This window comes from Salmo salar, chromosome ssa01 (genome assembly GCF_905237065.1).
Source record: "Salmo salar chromosome ssa01, Ssal_v3.1, whole genome shotgun sequence".
Lineage (NCBI taxonomy): Eukaryota > Metazoa > Chordata > Actinopteri > Salmoniformes > Salmonidae > Salmo > Salmo salar.
In genome coordinates this window covers 19,772,819-19,797,131 of record NC_059442.1, presented here as the reverse complement: position 1 = coordinate 19,797,131, position 24,313 = coordinate 19,772,819, and the positions used below count along the sequence as shown (strand labels likewise).

General features: G+C 41.5%; 1 protein-coding gene across 5 annotated transcripts in view; it reads left to right on the top strand.

Annotated features, from left to right (window-relative positions):
• The window catches only part of LOC106572557 (mucin-12), a 49,952-nt gene extending 37,131 nt beyond the window's left edge, over positions 1 to 12,821 (top strand). For all 5 annotated transcript variants that reach the window (XM_014146879.2, XM_014146942.2, XM_014147025.2 and 2 more), the window contains 11 exons: positions 1,565 to 1,691; positions 1,864 to 2,009; positions 2,959 to 3,085; positions 3,281 to 3,310; positions 3,463 to 3,575; positions 3,731 to 3,863; positions 6,608 to 6,747; positions 7,002 to 7,125; positions 9,215 to 9,373; positions 9,650 to 9,815; positions 10,815 to 12,821. In XM_014146879.2, coding sequence (XP_014002354.2) covers positions 1,565 to 1,691; positions 1,864 to 2,009; positions 2,959 to 3,085; positions 3,281 to 3,310; positions 3,463 to 3,575; positions 3,731 to 3,863; positions 6,608 to 6,747; positions 7,002 to 7,125; positions 9,215 to 9,373; positions 9,650 to 9,815; positions 10,815 to 10,903 — 1,354 coding nt within the window. In that variant the 3' untranslated portion in view covers positions 10,904 to 12,821. The remainder of the gene's footprint in view (positions 1 to 1,564; positions 1,692 to 1,863; positions 2,010 to 2,958; positions 3,086 to 3,280; positions 3,311 to 3,462; positions 3,576 to 3,730; positions 3,864 to 6,607; positions 6,748 to 7,001; positions 7,126 to 9,214; positions 9,374 to 9,649; positions 9,816 to 10,814) is intronic.
• The last annotated feature ends 11,492 nt before the right edge of the window (positions 12,822 to 24,313 follow it).

The window sequence follows — 24,313 nt, the reverse complement described above, 5'->3', positions numbered from 1 at the left end:
GTAAACCTATCTTTGCTAAATACGTTAACTTGAACCCATTTGCAGTTCACATTTTCTAAGTAATTGCATGGCATCAATAGCCTTCACACTGATATAGGGGCTAGGTCTACTGTAAATTGCATTGTGGCTGAGCCATGGACATGCTAAACATTGTCAATAAACAAGATTAAATAATTGATTGATAAAGCCTAAAAAGAGAATGAATAATTTGAATCAAATTCTAAACGAAACAACTTGTTTTAAATAGGCTATGTCACACTTACAGGCACCATACTTTCTCCCCGTGGGCCTATAAAACAATGGAGGGTTTTATGGCTCATCCAAACTTTTCACAGTAGCTGGACAAGGATCCTAAATAAATAGAAATGGAGAACGTCCAGTCACCGTTATAGTGCCCCCAAATGTTTTATGAATATATTCGGAACCATTTTACAGATCAGATCGCGTTCTCACATCTCCAGAAGTTGCGATCCAAGCGCCCCACGGACGTTGTCACCATGAAACCGGAAAGGTGAATCATTCAAATAAGTTTTGTTGTAATAAATGTAAACGAAAAACAAACAATCTATTTTTGTTAGACAACAACAATAATAAATAAATGGCAAATGTAATGACATCATTCCCAGGCTTAAAAAAGACACACATTGCTGTTGTGAAACTGTTAGATATTATTGCACTGTCGGAGCTAGAAACACAAGCATTTCACTACACCTGCAATAACATCTGCTAAATATGTGTATGTGACCAATAAAATGTGATTTGATTTTGATTTGAAAACCAGCCTTCGATATAGTAGGCTTAAGGGAGGGCTTGGGTTTTGAACATAGGAAACGGAAAACAAGCCATTTTCACAGGTTACAGATAACTTCTAAATACGAGATTCACCGGTATTCACCGAAGTTCTCATCTCTAGTTACATGATGGGCATTGACACTTAGCCTACATCATGGAGGGGTTTTACCGATGTCCAAAATGGGACCTGCATGGCAAAAATTCTTACAATGCATAGACAAAAAGGGAATATTAGCTCACTGTTTTACTCCTCTCAAACTTGATATTTGCAGTTGCATTGGGCAGACAAAAAAAGCCTTCATTGAGAGGAGGGGAGGCTATGCTTGGTTTTTAATCAAATAAAACAAAATGGGAATGGGATGTTTTTTCTAAATACGAATTGTACAGTCACCAAAAGCACATTAGGCTACTCTTGTTCCATGCGCACCTGGGCAATGTGCGTCATGTCTGGATAGGCTGCCTTTCCGCTGTCAGAATTCACGCCATAATCAACTGCGTTACCGCTAAAATCAGCTTCTGGCTGGTCTTACATATCCCTATCAGTGCTGCCTGAAATTAGCACTTTGGATTATGTTCTTAATGACACACCTTAAATATTTCCACCCCGCCCATCTGAGTGCAAGCGAGCTGATATAAGACAGGTCAATGGCCGAATCTGGCGTTAGGGCTGGAACATGCCAGTGTGACGCTTTTTATATGACAAAATTGCAAACTACTGTGCGTTTGACACTAGCGCAAATAGAGCCATCTGTGTTCCTGATTGTCCCTGTAGCTGGGTTGGCTATGATGAGCCAGAGTTTGAAGGTCACCAGTATCTCCTGGAGGAGGGGGAGTATCCTGACTGGAGGGAGTGGGGAGGCTACGGAGACCAGCTCCTGTCACTACGCCCTGTACGCACTGTAAGTACTGGAACTCTCATCTATTCAGAGCCATGGTTTAAATCCGTTTGCTTCTACAAAGAATACATAGAATGTTTGTGATGATTGACAGTACCTAGTCAAAATAAAGTCAGTTTGGTCTTTGTAAATAGAGATCATTTGGGTGTTTGTGTTTACATTCTCTGGGTTGTAGGATGTCCTGTCTCCCCATGTGAAGTTGTTCAGTGAGAGGGACTTTGGGGAGCGAGGGGTCAACATGGATCTGCTAGGGCCTGTCATTAACATGGAGGACACCGGCTTCGGCTCAAAGACACAGTCCATCAATGTCCAGGGTGGAGCGTAAGTCAACTTCTCTGACAGTCCTTTGTAGCAATCTCCAGCATCTATTAAAATAACTCAGTGTGTCACAACTGCACCAGGGCTTTGGCTTGCTGTGCTAGAGAAATATAGGTGGGTCACTCCTATTCTCTTTTCTCTGATTGCAAGCTTTTAATTAACACACACACACATGCGCACACAGGCACAAACGTGAAAGACTGGTGTGAATGTCACGCTTAGTAAAGTGATACTGAAGGTTAGACAATAGGTGGGAAAATGAGATCAATCTTTGGGGCTATATATTCTTAGCGAGGAGAATAGATTGTAAAGGCACAGTCCTGGAGTCACAATTCAAACTGTATAAGCTTTGTACATATTTCAGTAAAGAAAGGGAGTGGCCATGTTCCAGACATACCTGAATTTAATCACTTAGAAGTTCATTGGCTATTAGTTCATTGGCTATTAGTTCATTGGCTATCTCTTTTATAGATAAAGTCAGTTGTCTCAGTGGTTCATAAGCTATCACAAAAGTCTCTCTGTTAGAATGATCAGCTTTCATTTTAATATATCTTTCCAAACTGGTTATGTAGAGCATACGCCTAAAGCTTAAGTAGTTCAAAATTAACTCCACTGAATAGGGATAGCCTTTACATAATCTCTTTATAACCGTATACTGTTTCCTGTGTAGTTTACCTGGCTAATTGTTTTATGGCCTTTTAAAATGCCATAGTTCAGTGTTTGGTTAGTGATAAAATGGAGTTAGAGCTAGTGATTTCAAGTTATAAACATCTAATATTACAGGATTAGAAACTACAGTAAAATTATAATAATAATATTCAGACCTGTTTAAAGTTTATGACATACGGATGGGAATGATGCTATTTACAACATGTTGTATTGTAAAATATTATTATGGAGTGTCCTAAGTATAAATGTACCAGTTTACCTGTTGTGTGTTTGTTCTAAACAGGTGGGTTGCCTTTGAGAACCCTGGGTTCTCCGGAGAACTTTACATTCTAGAGAGAGGCCTCTACGGAAGCCCAGAGGACTGGGGAGGACCGAACCTCAAGATATCCTCACTGCAGCCAGTCTTCCAGGTAAACAGAACATATTTAAGCACAGTCAATGGGTGGACTAGGGCAAGACTATGATACAATAATAATCACAGTAGTACCACCTTTGTAGTATCATACTTGATCATACTTAGAGTGTACTTTCATGACTCTGATAAACTATGAGGTTGGTGAGGAAACTTTGAACTGGTTTACCCATAATTCCTTTATTACTTTCAGGATAACCTGGGTGGATCAAGCAAGTTCAGGGTAAGTTCTGATTGTGAAAAACAAATCATATTAACTATCTTAACATAGTCAATAGTCTATGGATGTGATTATACCATAATTTTGCATGAAGTAGCCTACCTGTAATCCACTGTAGTTGTAGGTCATGTTTGTCTCCTGTGTATGCACCTTAGCTCCAGCTGTTCTCAAAGCCTGGGTTCCAGGGCAGAGTGGTGGTACTGGAGGACAGTGTGGTAGCCCTGGAGGAAGACTTCTTCCCTGGCTCCTGTAGAGTACTGGCTGGGAGGTGAGCAGAACATCAACTTTAATCACAGCATGTTCATTCTACTTGTTATAGAGTGACATTTAGTATACAGAAATGTTAGTTGTATATTACACTCAAAGAGGACTTAGTACTGGAGAGAGCTGTAGTTGACTGTGTGCCTCTGTGCTGTGTTCCAGCTGGGTGGCGTATAAGGGATCCCAGTTCACAGAGCACATGTATGTCCTGGAGGAGGGAGACTACCCCAACACTGAGTCCATGGGCTGTCTGGGTCCTGACTCTACCATCCGCTCCATACAGACCATCAGCCATGTGAGTACAGAGGAGATCCTGGAGTTATGTGTGTTGACATGCAGGGTTTTTTTGTAATCTGTTACATGTAAGAGATTACAAAAAACAGTAACTTTAATCCCTTACATTACCAGCTAAAATATTGTAATCAGATTACAGATACTTTTGAAAAACTAGATGATTACTTCGAGGATTACTTTTAAATTCAGAAAGGATGTTTGCGGAAAATGTATCTTTGACACTTCTCTGTTTTCTCAATGACATTCAAATCAGCATTGAAAAAAGGCACAAATTTACATTTGTTCCACCTGAGCGAGTCTGACCACAAGTCAGAGACCACTATGATGACACACCAAATGTGTTTCATGAATCGCGGTTTAAAAAGTTTAAGCTGCCTATCATTCATTGTTTTTGAAACTAGTGGACAGCCAGTGAAAAATGCGCTCTTGCAACAGCTGCATAGTGCGAATCCAAGCCTATGGAATAAAAGGGGGGCTTTTATTACTCAGTCTACTTCATGCCGATAAAAAAAAAAATGATCCATAGGCCTAATGGACACATGCTCAAACTTGCACACTTTTGATTGGCTTAAAGGGGCAATCTGTAGTTGCTACATCCATTTTTGGACTTATATATATATATATATATATATATATATATATACAGTTGAAGTCAGAAGTTTACATACACCTTAGCCAAATACATTTAAACTCAGTTTTTCACAATTCCTGACATTTAATCCTAATAAAAATGTCCCGTCTTAGTTAGGATCACCGCTTTATTTTAAGAACTTGAAATGTCAGCATAATAGTAGAGAGGATGATTAATTTCAGCTTTTACTTCATTTATCACATTCCCAGTGGGTCAGAAGAATACATACACTCAATTAATATTTGGTAGCATTGCTTTGAAATTGTTTAACTTGGGTCAAATGTTTCGGGTAGCCTTCCACAAGCTTCCCACAATAAATTGGGTGAATTTTGGCCTATTCCTCCTGACAGAGCTGGTGTAACTGAGTCAGGTTTGTAGGCCTCCTTGATCGCACATGCTTTTTCAGTTCTGCACACACATTTTCTATAGGATGAGGTCAGGGCTTTGTGATGGCCACTCCAATACCTTGACTTTGTTGTCCTTAAGCCATTTTGCCTCAACTTTGGAAGTATGCTTGGGGTCATTGTCCATTTGGAAGACCCATTTGCGACCAAACTTCTTGAGATGTTGCTTCAATATATCCACATCATTTTCCTTCCTTAAGATGCCATCTATTTTGTGAAGTGCACCAGTCCCGCCTGCAGCAAAGCACACCCACAACATGATGCTGCCACCCCAGTCCTTCACGGTTGGGATGGTGTTCTTCGACTTGCAAGCCTCCCCTTTTTCCTCCAAACATAACGATGGTCATTATGGCCAAACAGTTCTATTTTTGTTTCATCAGACCAGAGGACATTTCTCCAAAAAGTACGATCTTTGTCCCCATGTGCAGTTGCACACCGTAGTCTGGCTTTTTTTTATGGCAGTTTTGGATCAGTGGCTTCTTCCTTGCTGAGCGGCCTTTCAGGTTATGTCGATATAGGACTCGTTTTACTGTGGATATAGATACTTTTGTACCTGTTTCCTCCAGCATCTTCACAAGGTCCTTTGCTGTTATTCTGGGATTGATTTGCACTTTTCGCACCAGAACTGAAAAAGCATGTGCGAGCAAGGAGGCCTACAAACCTGACTCAGTTACACCAGCTCTGTCAGGAGGAATGGGCCAAAATTCACCCAACTTATTGTGGGAAGCTTGTGGAAGGCTACCCGAAACGTTTGACCCAAGTTAAACAATTTCAAGGCAATGCTACCAAATATTAATTGAGTGTATGTAAACTTCTGACCCACTGGGAATGAGATGAAAGAAATAAAAGCTGAAATAAATCATTCTCTAAATGTATTTGGCTAAGGTGTATGTAAACTTCCGACTTCATCTCTCTCTCTCTCTCTCTCTCTCTCTCTCTCTCTCTTATATTTATATTTATATTTAATATATATATATATATATATATACCTATAGCAAATGCAGCATATGGCATTCATTTTTCACATGTAAATAGCACTTTTCAGTCATGCTCAAAGCGCAGCATTTATTTTTCAACTCAAATGAATGAGCCCAGTCAGTCCTCCAACAAAATCATAAACAACAGAGTAGGGCTGGCTAATAAGTCCTTAGTTTTGGGGTCATCCTCAGGTAAAACAATTTGGCTAATCTATACTTTCATACTTCCAAGTCCTATTCTTGAAGATCAAACGGTTTAACATTTATTGGAATGACTAGAATTCTGATAGACTTTGGTTTTTAATGTCAAGAAATAATTTCATCGTATTATTATATGTAGTAGCAATGGAAAAAGCCTACTTAACCAACCCATCAAGTAAAATTTAACATCCATATATGGCCAGCTATGTAAACTTTAACAATGATTTATCCTGCAATAGATATCGTTCAAATGGTAACACACATTTTTGCTTTCTTCTAATGTCTCTTAAGGGGAAAGTAATCTAAAAGTAACGGAATGTAATCAGATTACGTTACTGAGTTTGGGTAATCCAAAAGTTGGGACAGGTAACCTACCTAACCCTGTTGGCATGGCATGCATGTGTACCGTATTTGTAAACCTAAGTCATGTCGGTGTGAAGTGACAGCATATCTTGGATATGTCCTGTACCTACAATACCATAATGATGTATAATCTCATGCTTCACGCATCCCTTCCACCTTATCTTTCCAGGAGTTCTCCCTCCCGTCCATAACGTTGTTCAGTAAGGTTGGCTGTAGAGGCCGTAGAGTGGTGCTGACGGGAGGGGTGGTGAACCTGCATCTGGCTGGGGTGGACGGACGCATACGCTCCCTGGTTATTGACGGAGGAATGTAAGTCACACCTGAATGGATTTGACAGTTTTTATTAGGCAATAAAACAAAACAGAACATTGTAAAGCGAGAGTTGCACCTACTATTCAAATTGGTTGAAGCAATTTGCACCTATTAATCTAGCAACTAGATTTTCTAGCTTATTGTAAACAGGAATGCTGTAGGAATGTGGATTGTTTACATTTAAGGTGTGTTTGAGGTTTGTGTAAGTAGAGCAACTGACTGTGTGTGATTTGATAATTCCTGCTCTACAGGTGGGTGCTGTATGAGGGGTGTCATCACCGCGGCCGTCAGATCTTGCTACCGCCCAGCAAATTGGGTGATTGGTTCAAGTTCAGCAGCTGGCCGCGAATCGGATCCCTGCGACCACTATTGCAGGTATGGAGGCAGGGCATGCGGGCCAACAGTATATTTCTATGTTCTGGTCTAGTCTTTTTAGTTCGATGTTTAGGGTTATTGGTTTGACCTTCAATTGGAGGCAGCTGTTCTTCGTTGCCTCTGATTGAAGGTCCTATATAGAGGGGTGTTTTTGTAATGGGTTTTGTGTGAAGTTGTTTTTGCACTGCTAGGGTTAGCCTGCAAAACTGTTTAGCTGTAGTTCGTTTTGTTATTTTTGTTAAGTGTTCAAGTTTATTAAAATAAAACGTTAAAATGAGCACTCAACCCGCTGCGCCTTGGTCTACTTCATACGACGGCCGTTACAGAAACACCCCTCTATATAGGACCTTCAATCAGAGGCAACGAAGAACAGCTGCCTCCAATTGAAGGTCAAACCAATAACCCTAAACATAGAACTAAAAAGACTAGACCAGAACATAGAAATATACTAACAAAGAACATAACCAAAAACCCAGAACACTCTAAACAAACACCCCTCTACATAAACACCTAGCCCAACAAACCCCGAAACGCTCTAAACAAATACCCCCTGCCACATCCTGACCAAACTACAATAACAAATAACCCCTTATACTGGTCAGGACGTGACACTCTCACTAATGATCGACAGCAACAACCACACAGCTGTGACAATGTTTTCAGAGCAAGCAAATGAAGGTAATCAAAATAATGTAATTAAATGTGTGTATAATGTATACCAACTGAAGGGAACTAACGGTAAATTGGCAGTTGAATCTGTGTGGTTATTAGGCCTACTGACGGTCAATACAGATAGTGGCTAATATTTAACATGATAGAAATAGGAAAGAGAGAAAGCCGACATTAGAGAGTGCTCATCCCTTTAAGTTAAAAGGCCATACAATTAAAATTCTGCATAATGGCACAGCATTTCATAGGCTTTACTGTGGGAAAGTTGATATGCTTCAGATTGCTGCCATATGACTGGTTTCACATTTGTCTCCAGGGATTATAAGGTCAAATATATCTAAAACAAGTGTAATTTATATTTACAATTCCCTTATCCAAACGGATTAATCATATGCCTAGCTCTTATCAATAGCTCTTATCAAGTTGTAAATTACAGTGCATAGAGAATGGTGTTATTTCTATTGGAAAAAATAAAATGGATGCTTTTTCCACTTGGAACCGGTAGGTTCACTTGACCTTATTCAAGGTTTCATTCACACATAAAGGTGGTGGATTTGTTGGGGAATTAAGTCAAGGTCAGAATATGCCGTATCTGTAGACACACCTCCGTCACACCTTCATTTATTTTATCTCCACCCTGGACGAAAAGCATGCTATTCTCATGCTTAAATTCAAGGTCAGAATACGCATATAGGGGCCTCCTGAGTGGCGCAGCGGTCTAAGGCCCTACATCACAGTGCTAGAGGCATCACTACAGACCGGGGTTCCATACCAGGCTGAGTCGCAGTGGGCCGCGACTGGGAGACCCATGAGGCTACGCTCAATTGGCCCAGCATTGTCCGGTTTGGCGGAGGGTTAGGCCGGCCGGGATGTCTTTGTCCCATTGTGCTCTAGTGACTCCTGTGGTGGGCCAGGCGCATGCACGCTGACCTCAGTTGCACAGTGTTTCCTCTGACATATTGGTGCAACTGGCTTTCGGGTTAAGTGAGCAGTGTGTCTAGAAGCAAGTGCAGAGTTGCAGCAGTGGGACAAGACTGTAACTACCAGTTGGATATCACGAAATTGGGGAGAAAAAGAGGTAAAAAGTTTTAAAAAATACAAAAATATAGAATACGCATATAGTGAAAAGTGCATAAAAAGGGAAATGCGTTCCACTTACGCTCGCTTAACTCGGGTTGGAATCGGCCCATATCGGCCACATACAAAATAGCCTAATCTTCATGACTAATGTTCAAACTTATTGACTACAACTCAACTTCTGCACTAATCTCATTCAGTCATCAATGCAAATGATCACACAATGGAAATTATACAGAGCCACAGCAAGCCCTATAACTCATAATGACCACTTTCAGGGGAGAAGAACTTATCTAGCCTAGTCTAGACAAGATCATATTATCTGTGTTGTTGCCCCCTACAGAAGCAGGTGTACTTCCGTCTGCGAAGCAGGGAGACGGGCTACGTGATGTCCCTGTCAGGGCCTCTGGATGACATCAAGCTGCTGCGGGTCCAGGCCCTGGAGGAGACTGGGGGAGTGGACCAGGTCTGGCTCTTCCATGACGGAGTCCTACGCTGCAAGGTACTGCATGGGCTCAAGATTTTGCAATGGATCATCTTTTCCACTCATTAACTCCACAGACATCCTTATTCATTCCATCATCACCACCTTCAAGTGTTACAGAACTGGCTTCCTCATTATTTCAACATAGTTTCATGTCACGTGTTGAGCATATCCCAGTACAATTGTCATTTGTCTCTCATATAACATTGCAAAACTTTATCTGTATCATGCTTATAAGTATGTATTCAATATAGAATCCACCCACATCTGAACCCCTATTCCCTGTCTCTACAGCTGGTGGAGGACTGTTGCCTGCAGATCACGGGGAGCGTTGTCATGGCGGGCAGCAGGCTGAGTGTGTCTCCTCCGGAGCCAGGGAAAGACAACCAGCTGTGGAACATTACCCCAGACGGCCTGGTCCGATGCCACCTCAAACCTGATCTGGTGCTTGAGGTTAAAGGTCAGATCCGCTCTCCTGCTCTCGCTCTCTCAGCTACAGTAGCATCTATACTGAACAAAAATATAAACGCAACATGCAACAATTTCAATGATTTTACTGAGTTACAGATCATATAAGGCAATAAGTCAATTGAAATAAATGCATTAGGCTCTAATCTATGGATTTCACATGACTGGGCAGTGGCGCAGCCATGAGGGGGCCTGGGAGGACATAGGCCCACCCACTTGAGAGCCAGTTCCAGCCAATCTGAATGAGCACCTACAAAAGGGCTTTATTACAGACAGAAATACTCCTCACATTCATCAGCTGTCCGTGTGGCTGGTCTTTCACGATCCCACAGGTAAAGAAGCCGTATGTGGAGGTCCTGGGCTGGGGTGGTTACATGTGGTCTGCAGTTGTGAGGCCGGTTGGATGTACTGCCAAATTCTCCAAAAAGACATTGGAGGTGGCTTACTGGTAGAGAAATTAACATTAAATTATCTGGCAACAGCTCTGGTGGACATTCCTGCAGTCAACGTGCCAATTGCATGCTCCCTCAAAACTTGAGACATCTGTGAGAAAACTGCGCATTTTAGAGTGGCCTTTTATTGTCCCCAGCACAAGGTGCACCTGTGTAATGATCATGCTGTTTAATCAGCTTCTTGATATGCCATACCTGGATCAATTATCTTGTCAAAGGAGAAATACTCACTAACAGGGATGTAAACAAATTTGTGCACATAATTTGAGAGAAATTACCCTTTTCTGCATATGGAACATTTTATGGGATGTTTTATTTCAGCTCATGAAACATGGGACCAAAACTATATGTTGAATTTATATTTTCATTCAACATACATAGAGTATAGGAGCTCTGACGTTCAGCTCAGTCCCCAGTTATCTGGCTCTATCTGGTGGTAAGTTTAGGAAGTGTTTAGTTAGTTATTTTCATTACCCATCTGTTGCAATGCCATTGAGTATGTAGCCTACACTAAACTGTATAATATCTTCTACTCACAGGTGGACAAAGTTATGACAAAACTCAAGTGATTCTCAACACATTTGATGAGAGAAAACACAACCAAAGATGGTCTTTGGAGATCCTGTAATATAGTGTCAATAGGCTTCTACAGCAACTCTGCCATGGGCTTCAGAACTCTCTGGTGCAGCTCTGGCGTGGGCCTCAGAGCTCTCTGGTGCAGCTAAGCCAAGGGTCTAAGAGCTTTCTTGCATCAGAAGGCCATGGGACTCAGAGCTCTGTGATGCAGTTCCACCGTGGGACCCATACTCTTGTTTCTTTATGAAGTTCCTACAAGGGCCTTAGTGCTCTGTGATTCTAGTCTGCAGTGGGCCTCGAGATATTCTGAAACAATTGTTGAGCTTGTGCGCATCCATGCTAGACTGTCTTTGTGAAACACAACTATAAACTAGTAAACTACACATTTCCAAGTCACTGCAACGAGAAAGAAACCAAACAACATGTGGCTACAGAACTATCTACAGAGCAAGGGCGGCAGGTAGCCTAGCGGTTAAGAGCATGGTTCGAATCCCCGAGCCGACTAGGTGAAAAATGTTGAGGTGCCCTTGAGCAAGGCACTTAACCCTAATTGCTCTGGATAAGAGAATCTGATAAATAACTTAAAGTAAATTTAAGGAGCACTGCAATGTACTGTCAGGACTTGAATGATGCTTTACAAATTCCACAATTCATTCTTTCATTGACCATACCAAAGAATAACGGTAGTGGAATATGTGTGTGTCTCTACTATATTCATAGCATTTACAATGAGTTAAGTGTGCTTCACCAGTCAATTACTGAAATGTATATGTTTTCACACAAGGGTTAGTCTATGAAGTCACACATTCTTAATGTCATAGATGAACACTCCTTGAATTCTCCAAATTATACGTTTTGTGTAGATATGTTGGTAACACTTGATACCCAGCGTCATACCACATTATGACACGGTGTCAACCCCATAAAACATACCATGATAGTTATTTTATGGTTGGTTATGACACCTACATAAGAGTGTCAAAACACATAAAACCTAGCATGGTAGTGGACATGTATATAAGAGTGTCAAATAACACAAGGCAAAACATTCCATTACACCATAGCCTACTTGTCAACAGTATGTTTGTTGTTCATTTTTAAATTGACCATATACAATTATCATTGTAATTGCACACACATTGATGTCAGACATGCACCTACCCCAATGCTCTGTTTCTGATGACTGGGATAAATGCAGGAGCAGATTTCAGGAACATTACAAGACACCCTCTTTGTGACTGATGACTGACATAAGGGCATGTGCGTGATAGGCCTATATGGCTTAGATGATTATGATGATAATAATGCTTCTTAACAGTGTCATAAAGTGTAGTTTCTTAGTCCAAGTAAAGTGACATAGGATGGTCATAATGCGTTTGGACTGTTTCATAAAGTGCATTTTCTTAGTCCAAGTAAAGTGACATAGGATGGTCATAATGTTTTATGACAAGTTATTTCAAATATTATGAAAAAAATGACTTAAGAATTCATAACAACAACAAAGGACAACAAACAAACTTTCAAACGAAAGGAAACTTCTTGGCAGGGAAAAACACATTTGAATACATTTGGGTTTTGACACGCTTATGTAAATGTCATAACCAGCCAAAAAATAATGCAATATGTCACAATAGGTATAACTATACGGGCCATGACAGTGTTATGACCATATTATGACAGGTTATGACAAGTTATGTCAGTTATGCTATATTATGACATGGTTAAGACCGTCAAGTAAAGTGTTACTGATATGTTTTTTTCATGTTTCAGAAGTACTTTCCTTGTCTGGATTTATACTTTACTACAAACATCACTTCACAGAACATTAGCTGCAACGGGTGCATGTATTTCATATGTCAAATGATTAAAGATCCGTTTCAACACTGTGCTACAATATCATGCTAACCACTGTGTCTTAAATGTAATGTCAATCTACGATCTACAGAAAAATAAACGTTTTTTTTCCTTTTCTTGATTTGTGTTATGTTGTTGAGGTATCTCAATAACACTTCCAAAGTCAAGGACTTGAATTATCGTCAACTTCCTTAACACATCCACTACAACAGCTCTACTCAAACAGACACACACTCACAAGCTTAGCACAGACAATACTAAAGGCAGTCATACAAATTATCTGACTGAAACACACCCAGCATTGCCATATCAGGCCACGCTCTATGCCCACAAGTCTGTTTGTCGCTCAGAAACGCCTCACGATGTAGGCTTAAGGAAAACCTTAGTTTTTAGGAGTGGCAGTGGTTGGTGTTGTTCCCCTGCATTTTTAGGAAACACTTAGTGCCCCTAGGCGGCAGTGGAGTCATCCAGTGGTTTGTCAGATGAGTCCTCTCCGCTGCTGATTTTGACAAGTCTTTCCCTGAACGTGATCCTTCTCTACATTCAGCATGGCCTGAGGCACCTGGGAGATTGTGAACTCCTCCTCCACCAGGAACAGGAAGTGAGGTCACAAGGAGTAAAAAAAAAAAAAAACCTGACTTTAGAGCTGTGTGAAGGGGCAACGGTCGAGATTCAATAGAAGGCTTGTTGTCAATAAGTGCATTGCACTTGACATTTAAAGATAATTTATGCTTGAGCTGACATCCGCAGGGTGCAAATGTCAGGAAAATTGCCTTTTAAATGCAAAATTGTCGGTAGTGCAGTGCTGCAACACGGCATTGAATGAATACCCGGCCATCTTCCAAAAAATAAATGAATAATAGATCATAGAAATAGATGGGGTCAGATATGTTTATCTGTCAACACAGTAGCCTACATTGACAAATGGAGAGGATGGCTGTGGTGATGATTAGACCAGCACATGGGTATCTAGTTCCTCTTCTACACAGAATGATCTGTGTACGTCGGTGTGGATTGAAGAAACTGTATTGAACTGGTGAGGATGCCCTGACATCCTTATCAGACCGCAACCTATGATGCACACCAACGCCATACACAACAATACCCTGTTCAGCCTCACCTGACCTGTACAAATCTGCTCTCATCGTACGTAGTATCAGGTATTTGAAAGAGTAGAAAATGTGGAAAGTAAAGAGATCACTAAAGACAAAATTACATAATTGATACAGTATGCTGCTTAGTCTTTCTCTAACCTAACATTGTAATGAAGTAAGGCCTATGTCCTCCCACTCAACATATACATTTGCATCCTGTTGTCATGGCAAACTTACAAACAGTATGGTATTGCAACCAATAGAGAATCTGGTGACCAGGCTAGCTGTTGCTGTTTCATCAGAACAAAATGGAGCCATGATGTCATGGTGGAACGCTTCCATAATGCCCAGGCAGACAGGAATCTGTTCTGCCTCCAAGCTGGGGAGCGGACCCGGGAGCCCCGACAGGGCCACAGACAAAGGGCTTGAATAAAGGGACTGGATTAGGGGCCTAGCACCAGGATTACACTAGCATTGCAGCCTGGCTGGTCAGCACAGCCCTAGACAGCGGTTCATCATCTGGTCTGACCGTCACTGACTGACCATACCAAATCAAACCTAGCCTGCCTTACTGTCTGTCTGACAGAGAGAGCAGAATAGGTGTGTGTGTGTGTGTGTGTGTGGCTTCAGACAATTGCTTACTGATTAACTTCCTCCACTTGGACAAGGGGGTCATAAAAATCCCACTATTGGCCAAAATAATGTGCCACTATTGACCAATGTAATTCTATCCAAGCTGCAATATGCCGCAATATGACATATTTTGCCAACCATATTAACTGTAATAATATAATGTCTCTCTTCAGCTTTACAAATACAGTGGGTGCCCATTGACTCGCTGGCACGGTGTGTCACATCCCTCCTTGGGCAAAAACCCATCCAGATCTTTGGACGTCTAACACTTTTGTGTCAACACTCCCAGAGATGATCAAGTATCACCAAGCTGCTCCACTGTAGTAGGTGCTAGATTAGATATGGCCAAGTTACCTACTGTCGGTGTGTGTGGTGTGTGTCTGTGTGTTTGTGTCTCGGTGTCGGTCTCTGTGGGTGTGTGCACGACTGTGTGTGTGTGTGTCACTGTACGTGCGCGTGTCACTGTATGTGGGTGTGTGTGTGTGTGTGTGTCTTTGTGTGTGTCCGACTGACTAATTGTCATAATCATATTAATTGACTCTCACACTAATATGGCATGTTGTTCACTATCTATTCCCTTCTGTTACTATCCCGTTTTAATGCCACAACCACAATCCTTAGAGGAGAACATGTTCTCACTTTATTTTTGTGTACCACCAATTCTATTGTTGTTGCCATTCTCTGTCTGAACACATGGTGCATATTCATTTCCATGAAGAACTTCCATAATAGCTGGTCTCTCAACTTTATAAAATAATACTTTTTCACTCAAAAGAAAATGTATGGATCAACTTCCTTGCCAGTGTGAGACGCTTTTGACAGAAGGCGGTGGGGAATGCCCAAACTGCCATTTTAGGAATGTGGTTCAATACTGATCTTACGTTCTCCCCTCGGGTGTAGCTCGTCTGAGGAGGAGACGTAAATGCCTGGGCCTAAACACACCAGGTAACACGGATGAAAGGGGAAGAAATGTGGGTTGCAATGAGCGATAAATAAATCAGACCACAACCAGAACTCAATTTGAACCCTCAGGGGATGTTTAGTGAATTAGTTAAATAAACAATATAAAAAAACACCCATAAATAAAATCAGTAAGAAACAAAACCACAACAAGGGAAGGTAAGAGAAGGGAATGTTTGGGATCGGGGTCCAAGTAATGAAAATAAACAAAAGGTCCCTCCTCTTCTACACACCTAATCCTTCCTAACACACTCTAAACCCTAACCCACTGTCCTACCTGGTTCCAAGAAAAATACAAGGGTGACACCCGCCCGGCTAACCTAGTGTATAAAACAATGGGTTATCTACGTGAGAATGTACACCCATGGGCAGATCTACCTTTTCCCTTCTCCAGGACCTAGGTAGGGTGGAGCACCTCAGGAGGACAGGCTGAACCACAAACAAAGAAATTAACACAAACAATCAAACAAAAAACAAGTGTCCTCTCTCTCTCTCCCCCTCTCTTCTCACACGGCAAACAGATATCCTCTCTGTAATCAGCTACAGCCACGCCCACCATCGTTAGCCGCAACTCGGTACACCTGTAATGCTCAGGACACAAACACAATAACAGGGGAAAATGGGGAACAAGAAAAATGTAACACGTAACAACTGATCAGTTAAGCCTCTCGTTTAATTGGATCGTAATCATCTCCACCGCTGAGTAGGGATGATACTCAAATGAGGTTATAATGGACAACACATAAAGATAGGAAAAGACATTTGCAATACAGCCTTGTTTCATTCTTCTAAACAGAGAACGGGAGTAATATTCATCAAATCAAAGACCATGAACATCCTAATGATCTTCATGCTTGTGGATATTTTAGGCATTGCTTGTAAGTCTTCAAATAAAATTCATTCCGAAAAGGCAGTATATGTGTAAATTAAACTGTTTTTGTAAACTGTAAAAACTTGAGAACTGTGCTATATATAAAGAAATATTGAGATTGAGATTTTTCCGGTAATTCCAGATGGAATACAAGAGAGATCTGCATCTCTATATTTATGCGTCATTAGTGGGGAGAGGGTGCAGAAACCTTCCTTTGTGCCTTGGTTCTGGTGGTACTGACATTGTTCATTGGTTCTGGTGGTAATGACATTGTTCCTTGGTTCTGGTGGTAATGACATTGTTCCTTGGTTCTGGTGGTACTGACATTGTTCATTGGTTCTGGTGGTAATGACATTGTTCCTTGGTTCTGGTGGTAATGACATTGTTCCTTGGTTCTGTTGGTAATGACATTGTTAATTGGTTCTGTTGGTAATGACATTGTTAATTGGTTCTGTTGGTAATGACATTGTTCCTTGGTTCTGGTGGTACTGACATTGTTCCTTGGTTCTGGTGGTAATGACATTGTTCCTTGGTTCTGTTGGTAATTACATTGTTCATTGGTTCTGGTGGTAATGACATTGATCCTTGGTTCTGGTGGTACTGACATTGTTCATTGGTTCTGGTGGTAATTACATTGTTCCTTGGTTCTGGTGGTAATGACATTGTTCATTGGTTCTGGTGGTACTGACCTTTTCCTTGGTTCTAGTGGTACTGACATTGTTCCTTGGTTCTGGTGGTACTGACATTGTTCATTGGTTCTGGTGGTAATGACATTGTTCCTTGGTTCTGTTGGTAATGACATTGTTCCTTGGTTCTGGTGGTAATGACATTGTTCCTTGGTTCTGGTGGTACTGACATTGTTCATTGGTTCTGGTGGTAATGACATTGTTCCTTGGTTCTGGTGGTAATGACATTGTTCCTTGGTTCTGTTGGTAATGACATTGTTAATTGGTTCTGTTGGTAATGACATTGTTCCTTGGTTCTGGTGGTACTGACATTGTTCCTTGGTTCTGGTGGTAATGACATTGTTCCTTGGTTCTGTTGGTAATTACATTGTTCATTGGTTCTGGTGGTAATGACATTGATCCTTGGTTCTGGTGGTACTGACATTGTTCATTGGTTCTGGTGGTAATGACATTGTTCCTTGGTTCTGTTGGTAATGACATTGTTCCTTGGTTCTGGTGGTAATGACATTGTTCCTTGGTTCTGGTGGTAATGACATTGTTCCTTGGTTCTGGTGGTAATGACATTGCAAAAATGGGATGTGCAGAGGGTGTGTTTAAGTTTATCAATGACCAAAACTGACTTGATAAAACAGAAATGCAATGTCCCATTTTGAATTTCAAACACATTCCAATTACTGTATTCCTGTAAATACGGTAGGGGCAGTAATATGTAATGTTTTACATAGAGCCATAAATGGTTGCTTTCTCTTTCAGATGCTGTAAATGGTAAAATGATACTGGCCAGCGTTTTGACAATGGCCACTGAGGATCCCATGGAACGTTCAGCAAGATTAGGGAATAGGGGCAGTAGGAGGTGTTAACCCCTGTGTCTTGGCCAGATGCCCAACCGGCATCTCTTAGGCTTTGATTAGACATGCAGCCCAATTCTGATATTTTTTCCACTTTGTCTTTTGACAAATCAGATGTTTTTCAGGGCTAATCTGATGGGTCAAAGGAGCAACATTGTATCACTGCTACACCTGGCTATCAGCGGAGCCTTGTCTGGCAGTGAAACAGTTCAGCCTCATTTACTAAAAAAAAAACATAGCTGAGACGGCTGACTTGCTTAAACAAATGTGGGTTCTAATGACAATTGAGATGTACAAACTATGGCGTAAGGGGACGTCAAGCGGATAAGAGTCAATCCGTAATTTCATTAAAACATTAATGAGCGAGCTAGGACGGACGTAGTCAATATAACTATTTGTTTAGCACTCTTGAAATGTACAGCGACAGAATTGAAAAACATGGGCCGTTCTTACAGTGTTCTCCCTGTACACCAAGTCAGAACCACAGGATAAATAAAGGGGGCATATAAGCAGACGATGAAAGCTCTTACAATTTTTGGACTCACCTTGTTGTGCTGTGATCACTTGAACAGGAAGGTCCTTCATGGGCAAATTTTGTCATCAAAATCAGGCATTCTCTGTATTTATGGTGCTTTCAAAACAACTGGGAACTCTGAAAAAAACAAGGTCGAATCAGGATGACATCAGTGATCTTCAGGTCATAGCTCTAGAAAGAGGCCGGATTTACAATTCCGAGTTGGATGACCGTTCAAAAGTTATTTTCCCAGTCGGAGGTAATTTATTCCCAACTTCCCAGTTGTCTTGAACTCACTGAAGTCAAGTTTTTGCAGTTCCGAGTTAACAGTTGTTTTGAGCGCAGCACAAATCATGCTTCATTGACAGCATGGCCAATGTTGAATGTTTATAATTTTAAACTTGGAAAAGAGCCCCTTAATCCCAGATTTGGGACCACACAGCCACACCACTGAATAGCAGGCTAGTGATTGCTTTGGAATGTTTGCAGTTCATCTTAGCCACTGTCGCTGATTCCTTCCAAACCACTCATTGTTGAATTTGCGATTTCCAACTTGTTGTGTAATGTTTATGTCCAATGGCTGATGAGCACCAATATGTTTTATCTATCATTTCTCTTCATATGACAAGGATTAAAAAGGATTTGCCAGTAGATTGTCGACTTGATTCATGATGACGTATGACGTTAACATGATCAGTCCAATCAAAGCTACTGTACATATAACATGATTTGACATCATTATATCTGTGGCCAGTGACCTTGAGCCTTCTTGGATGGGCACTTCTAATGTAACTCTATGGCAGCGCCCAAGGGGCTAGAATTTTCTAGCTCTCCCCTTAGACTTGGTGGTGACGTAGTGTCCCCATGAGTGACAGAACACTGAGCCAATCACGGCGCAACACTCTGTATTATCTGCTGGCTTGCCCCACCACCACAGAAAGCACTGAGAAAAGCTGAAACATCTTCATTTTGGAGCTGTCTTACCCAAGAAAACAAAAAAGAGACCATGTTTGTCTGCGGATTTATTAACTCAATGATGTTATTATTATTTTTATATTGTTTGCAAACTGATATGTGACGCGTATTAATGCCAAAATAACATGCAAAACAGGCAAGACTTTTTTGCAAAAAGATTGGGGCTCAAAATTTGAAATATGCAGGTGAGCAGCCATATTGTTATACTGTAAAAACATAGACAATCATTCAGAACTTTGATAACTGTTTTTGGCAGAAAATCATCTCTACTTTGCATTGCTGTACAGGAGGCCAGTAAATACCTTGATGACATTGGCAAAGAGGGATGTGGATATGAGAAAAAGTATCTTTATCAATGACCAAAACTGATTTTAGGGGTAGTATTATTCCATGTTGAGTTTTCTATACAGTTATGAATGTTGCATACTTGTCCAAATCACATTTATTGGTCTTCTCTTTCAGAAGATAGACAACATGGTCTTGATGCTGGTCACTGAGCATCCCATGGTACATTCTCCAAGAGTAGGGATGTTAATCCCTGTGTCTTGGCTAGATTCCTAATTTGGCAATTCATACTATCATGGCCAACTTGTCCACCTCATTTGATTCAAATCTCTGTTTGAATCTCTAGTCTTGATGTGTGCTTTCATGTTGCAGAATAAAATGGCAGTGAGAAAACAGTATTTGTTCAGTTTTAAAGTAACAGTAAAATCGAAGCCAAAAATTGAATGAGTTGGGTTTAAGAGATTGTGAAGTAGGATAAGTAGTAAGTAAGCCTTTGCCGAGCCAGAACACCCATAGGGATTGTGAAACGGGTCAAATTTTGCTGATTAATTTACTTCCCCCTTTGAGAGAACTTCTATATTGGGAGTAGCACTAATTGCACTCCTCACCAAGCCAACAGCCTTCACCTAACCACCTTTCAGAATGCCTTTTGTAACGGCCGTCGTCAGAATTAGACCAAGGTGCAGCGGAGGATGTGTTCATCATTAGAATTTTAATTCAAAAAGAGAACACTTTACAAAAATGAAACAAAAACGACCAGAAACAGTCCTGTCAGGAAAACACACTAACAGAATACAATTACCCACAAAACCCAAAGGAAAAACATGCTCCTTATGTGTGACTCCCAATTAGCAACAACGAACTTCAGCTGTGCCTGATTGGGAGCCACACACGGCCCAAAACAAAGAAATACAAAAACATAGAAAAAGGAACATAGAACGCCCACCCAATGTAACACCCTGGCCTAACCAAAATAAAGAACAAAAACCCCTCTCTATGGCCAGGGCGTTACACCTTTGAATCTGAATTGAGACCCTGGTTATGGCAGCATAGCAACCAGAGCAGGCGCCAGGCCATTGGCCCGTCTGGGTGGTTCGCTCCCTCTGTTGATGTTGAAGACTGAACCAGAGCAGTCCAAATTGCAACCCATGTCCAAAGAGGAACAGAGGCTTGGAGCTGGGGGACTAGGATGGAGGAAGGTGTGTTCCAGCCTGGTGCTGCTCTTCTGACTGGGTTGGCTGGCCATGCTGATTATCATCATCATAGGACAGGCGCGGAGCCCTCGGCCAGTTCCACTACTTTTTTTCTGGTGGCAGAGGACACTGTTCAACCACTTATTCTCTGGTGGCAGAGGACACTGTTCTACCGCCTGCAGCTAGCCTCGTTCATGGACACAGAGAACTAGGGACCAGGGGGTATCAGCATGCCCTACCTGAAGTCCCTCAGGGTGGGAACTCTGATACTGGAGGGGCGTCGGGACACAGAGATGGACGAGGGGGTGGTGACAGCGGCTCAGATCCAACGTCTTCTCATGGAGATCTAGGCAGCAGGCCTCAGAGTCGTGTTGGACCTTTGTTACCTAGACCTGCTCAAACGCAACGACCCAGATTTTCCCTCTGGCCTCTCCGGCTCAATACAGTATGCCCATCGATACTGGTTGGAGCAGTAAGTTGCTTGATTTGGCATCTGCCACATTCTGACCAAACTATAATAACAAAATAACTCCTATTACTGGTCAGGCGTGACAGTGGTACCTTCAGGCATTTGTAAATTGCTCCCAAGGATGAACCAGACTTGTGGAGGTCGTGAACCAGACTTGTAGAAAACACTGAAGTTTCTAAAACTGTTTGAATGGTGTCTGTGAGTATAACAGAACTCATATGGCAGGCAAAGAAACTGAGAAAAATTGAGTCAGGAAGTGGGAGAAATTTGAAATGTAGTTTTCTTTTGAATCCCTTGAAAAACTACAATGACATAGGATTTACGTTGCACCTCCTGACTCTTCCATTGGCTGTCAACAATCTTTAGGAACTGCTTTCTTCCGTCATCTGTAACCGGGCAGAAAATTCTGGCTCGTTCAATCCCTGGCCAGTCCGAGCACAGGTGTCTTGAGACGCGCATCCACGTGACTTAGCTGTTGTTTTATTTTTCTTGTATGACGAATACCTATAGACCGGTTGTAAAATTATCGCAATTTTACGTAAAAAAATACCCTAAAGGATTGATTGGAAACATCGTTTAACGTGTTTCTACAAACGGTAATGGAACTTTTGGCCATTTCGTCTACGGATTTGCGTCCATGCCACATGGCATTGTAAAGTGTTCTGGATGGATCAACAAAACGGACATATTTGGAAATAAATTATGGGCTTTGCAGAACAAATGAACATTTCTTGTGGAAGTGGATGCCCATCCGAGTGCATTCTGCCGAAGATCAGCAAAGGTAAGTAAATATTTCGAACATATTTTTAGATATTTGTCGACGTCGGGGTTGTAGGCTAACTGTATAGCTTAGCATTGAAGGCTAAGTTCTGTACTCAGAATATTGAACAATGTGCTTTATCCGTAAAGTTATTTTGAAATCTGACAAAGTGGCTGCTTAAAGGAGTAGATTATCTCTAATTCTTGAAATAATTGTTATAATTTTTTTTCAACGTTATGAGTTCTTCCGTAAATTAAATGTGCCTTTTCACCGGAAGTTATCGGGGGAGAACATTTTCTGAACTTAACGCTCCAATGTAAAAATTGGGTTTTTGGATATAAATATAAACTTGATCGAACAAAAAATGCATGTATTGTCTAACATGATGTCCTAGGAGTGTCATCTGATGAAGATTGTCAAAGTTAGTGCTTAATTTTAGCTGTATATCTGGTTTTGTAATGCTATCGTGGTTTTTTTTTTAAATTGGTGATGTGCTATGCTAAAATAATCTAATGTTTTGCTTTCACCATAAAGCCTTTTTGAAATCGGACAATGTGATTGGATTAACGAGTAGAGTATCTTTAAAATGCTGTATAATACTTGAATTTTAATTTAGAGATTTTTTTTTTTTGAATTTCGCGCCGTGTTCTCTCACTGGTTGTTGCCCAACCAACCCCGTTAACGGGATTGTATCCCCAACAGGTTTTAAGGCACAGTCAACTTAGTGTATGTAAACTTCTGACCCACTAGAATTGTGATACAGTGAATTATAAGTGAAATAATCTGTCTGTAAACAATTGTTGGAAAAATGACTTGTGTCATGCACAAAGTAGATGTCCTAACCGACTAGCCAAAACTATAGTTTGTTAACAAGAAATTTGTGGAGTGGTTGAAAAACAAGTTTTAATGACTCCAACCTAAGTGTATATAAACTTCCGACTTCAACTGTAGGTCTGTAACAGTTTGGGTCTAGAGTGTCTCCCCCTTTGATGAGGGGGATGACCCCGGCAGCTTTCCAATCTTTGGGGGTCTCAGACGATACGAAAGAGAGATTAAGCAGGCTTGTAGTTGGGGTTGCAGCAATTGCGGTGGATCATTTTAGAAAGAGAGGGTCCAGATTGTCTAGCCCAGCTGATTTTGTAGGGGTCCAGATTTTGCAGCTCTTTCCGAACATCAGCTATCTGGATTTGAGTGAAGGAGAAATGGGGGAGGCTTGGGAAAGTTGCTGTGTGGGGTGCAGAGCTGTTGATCAGGGTAGGGGTAGCCAGGTGTAAAGCATTGCCAGCTGTAGAAAAATGCTTATTGAAATTCTCGATTATCGTAAATTTATCGGTGGTGACAGTGTTTCCTAGCCTCAGTGCAGTGGGCAGCTGGCTGGAGGTGCTCTTATTCTCCATGGACTTTACAGTGTCCCAGAACTTTTGGGAGTTTGTGCTACAGGATGAAAATTTCTGTTTGATAAAGCTAGCCTTTGCTTTCCTAACTGCCTGTGTATATTGGTTCCTAACTTCCCTGAAAAGTTGCATATCACGGGGGCTATTCGATGCTAATGCAGTACGCCACAGGATGTTTTTGTGCTGGTCAAGGACAGTCAGGTCTGGAGTGAACCAAGGGCTACATCTGTTCTTAGTTCTACATTTTTTGAATGGGGCATGCTTATTTAAGATGAGGAGGAAAGCACTTTTAAAGAAAAACCAGGCATCCTCTACTGACGGAATGAGGTCAATATCCTTCCAGGATACCCGGGCCAGGTTGATTAGAAAGGCCTGCTCGCTGAAGTTTTTTAGGGAGCGTTTGACAGTGATGAGGGGTGGTCATTTGACCGCGGACCCATTACGGATGCAGGCAATGAGGCAGTGATTGCTGAGATCCTGGTTGAAGACAGCAGAGGTGTATTTAGAGGGCAGGTTGGTCAGGATGATATCTATGAGGGTGCCCGTGTTTACGGATGTAGGGTTGTACTTGGTAGGTTCCATGATCATTTGTGTGAGGTTGAGGGCATCTAGCTTAGATTGTAGGACGGCCGGGGTGTTAAGCATATCCCATTTTACGTCACCTAACAGTACAAACTCTGAAGATAAATGGGGGGCAGTTAATTCACATATGGTGTCCAGGGCACCGCTGGTGGCTGACGGGGTGTATAACAAGCGGCAACAGTGAGAGACTTATTTATGGAAAGGTGGATTTTTAAAAGTAGAAGCTCGAACTGTTTGGGCACGGACCTGGATAGCATGACAGAATTGTGCAGGCTGTCTCTGAGATTGCAACTCCACACCCTTTGGCAGTTCTATCTTGGCGGAAAATGTTGTAGTGGAAATTT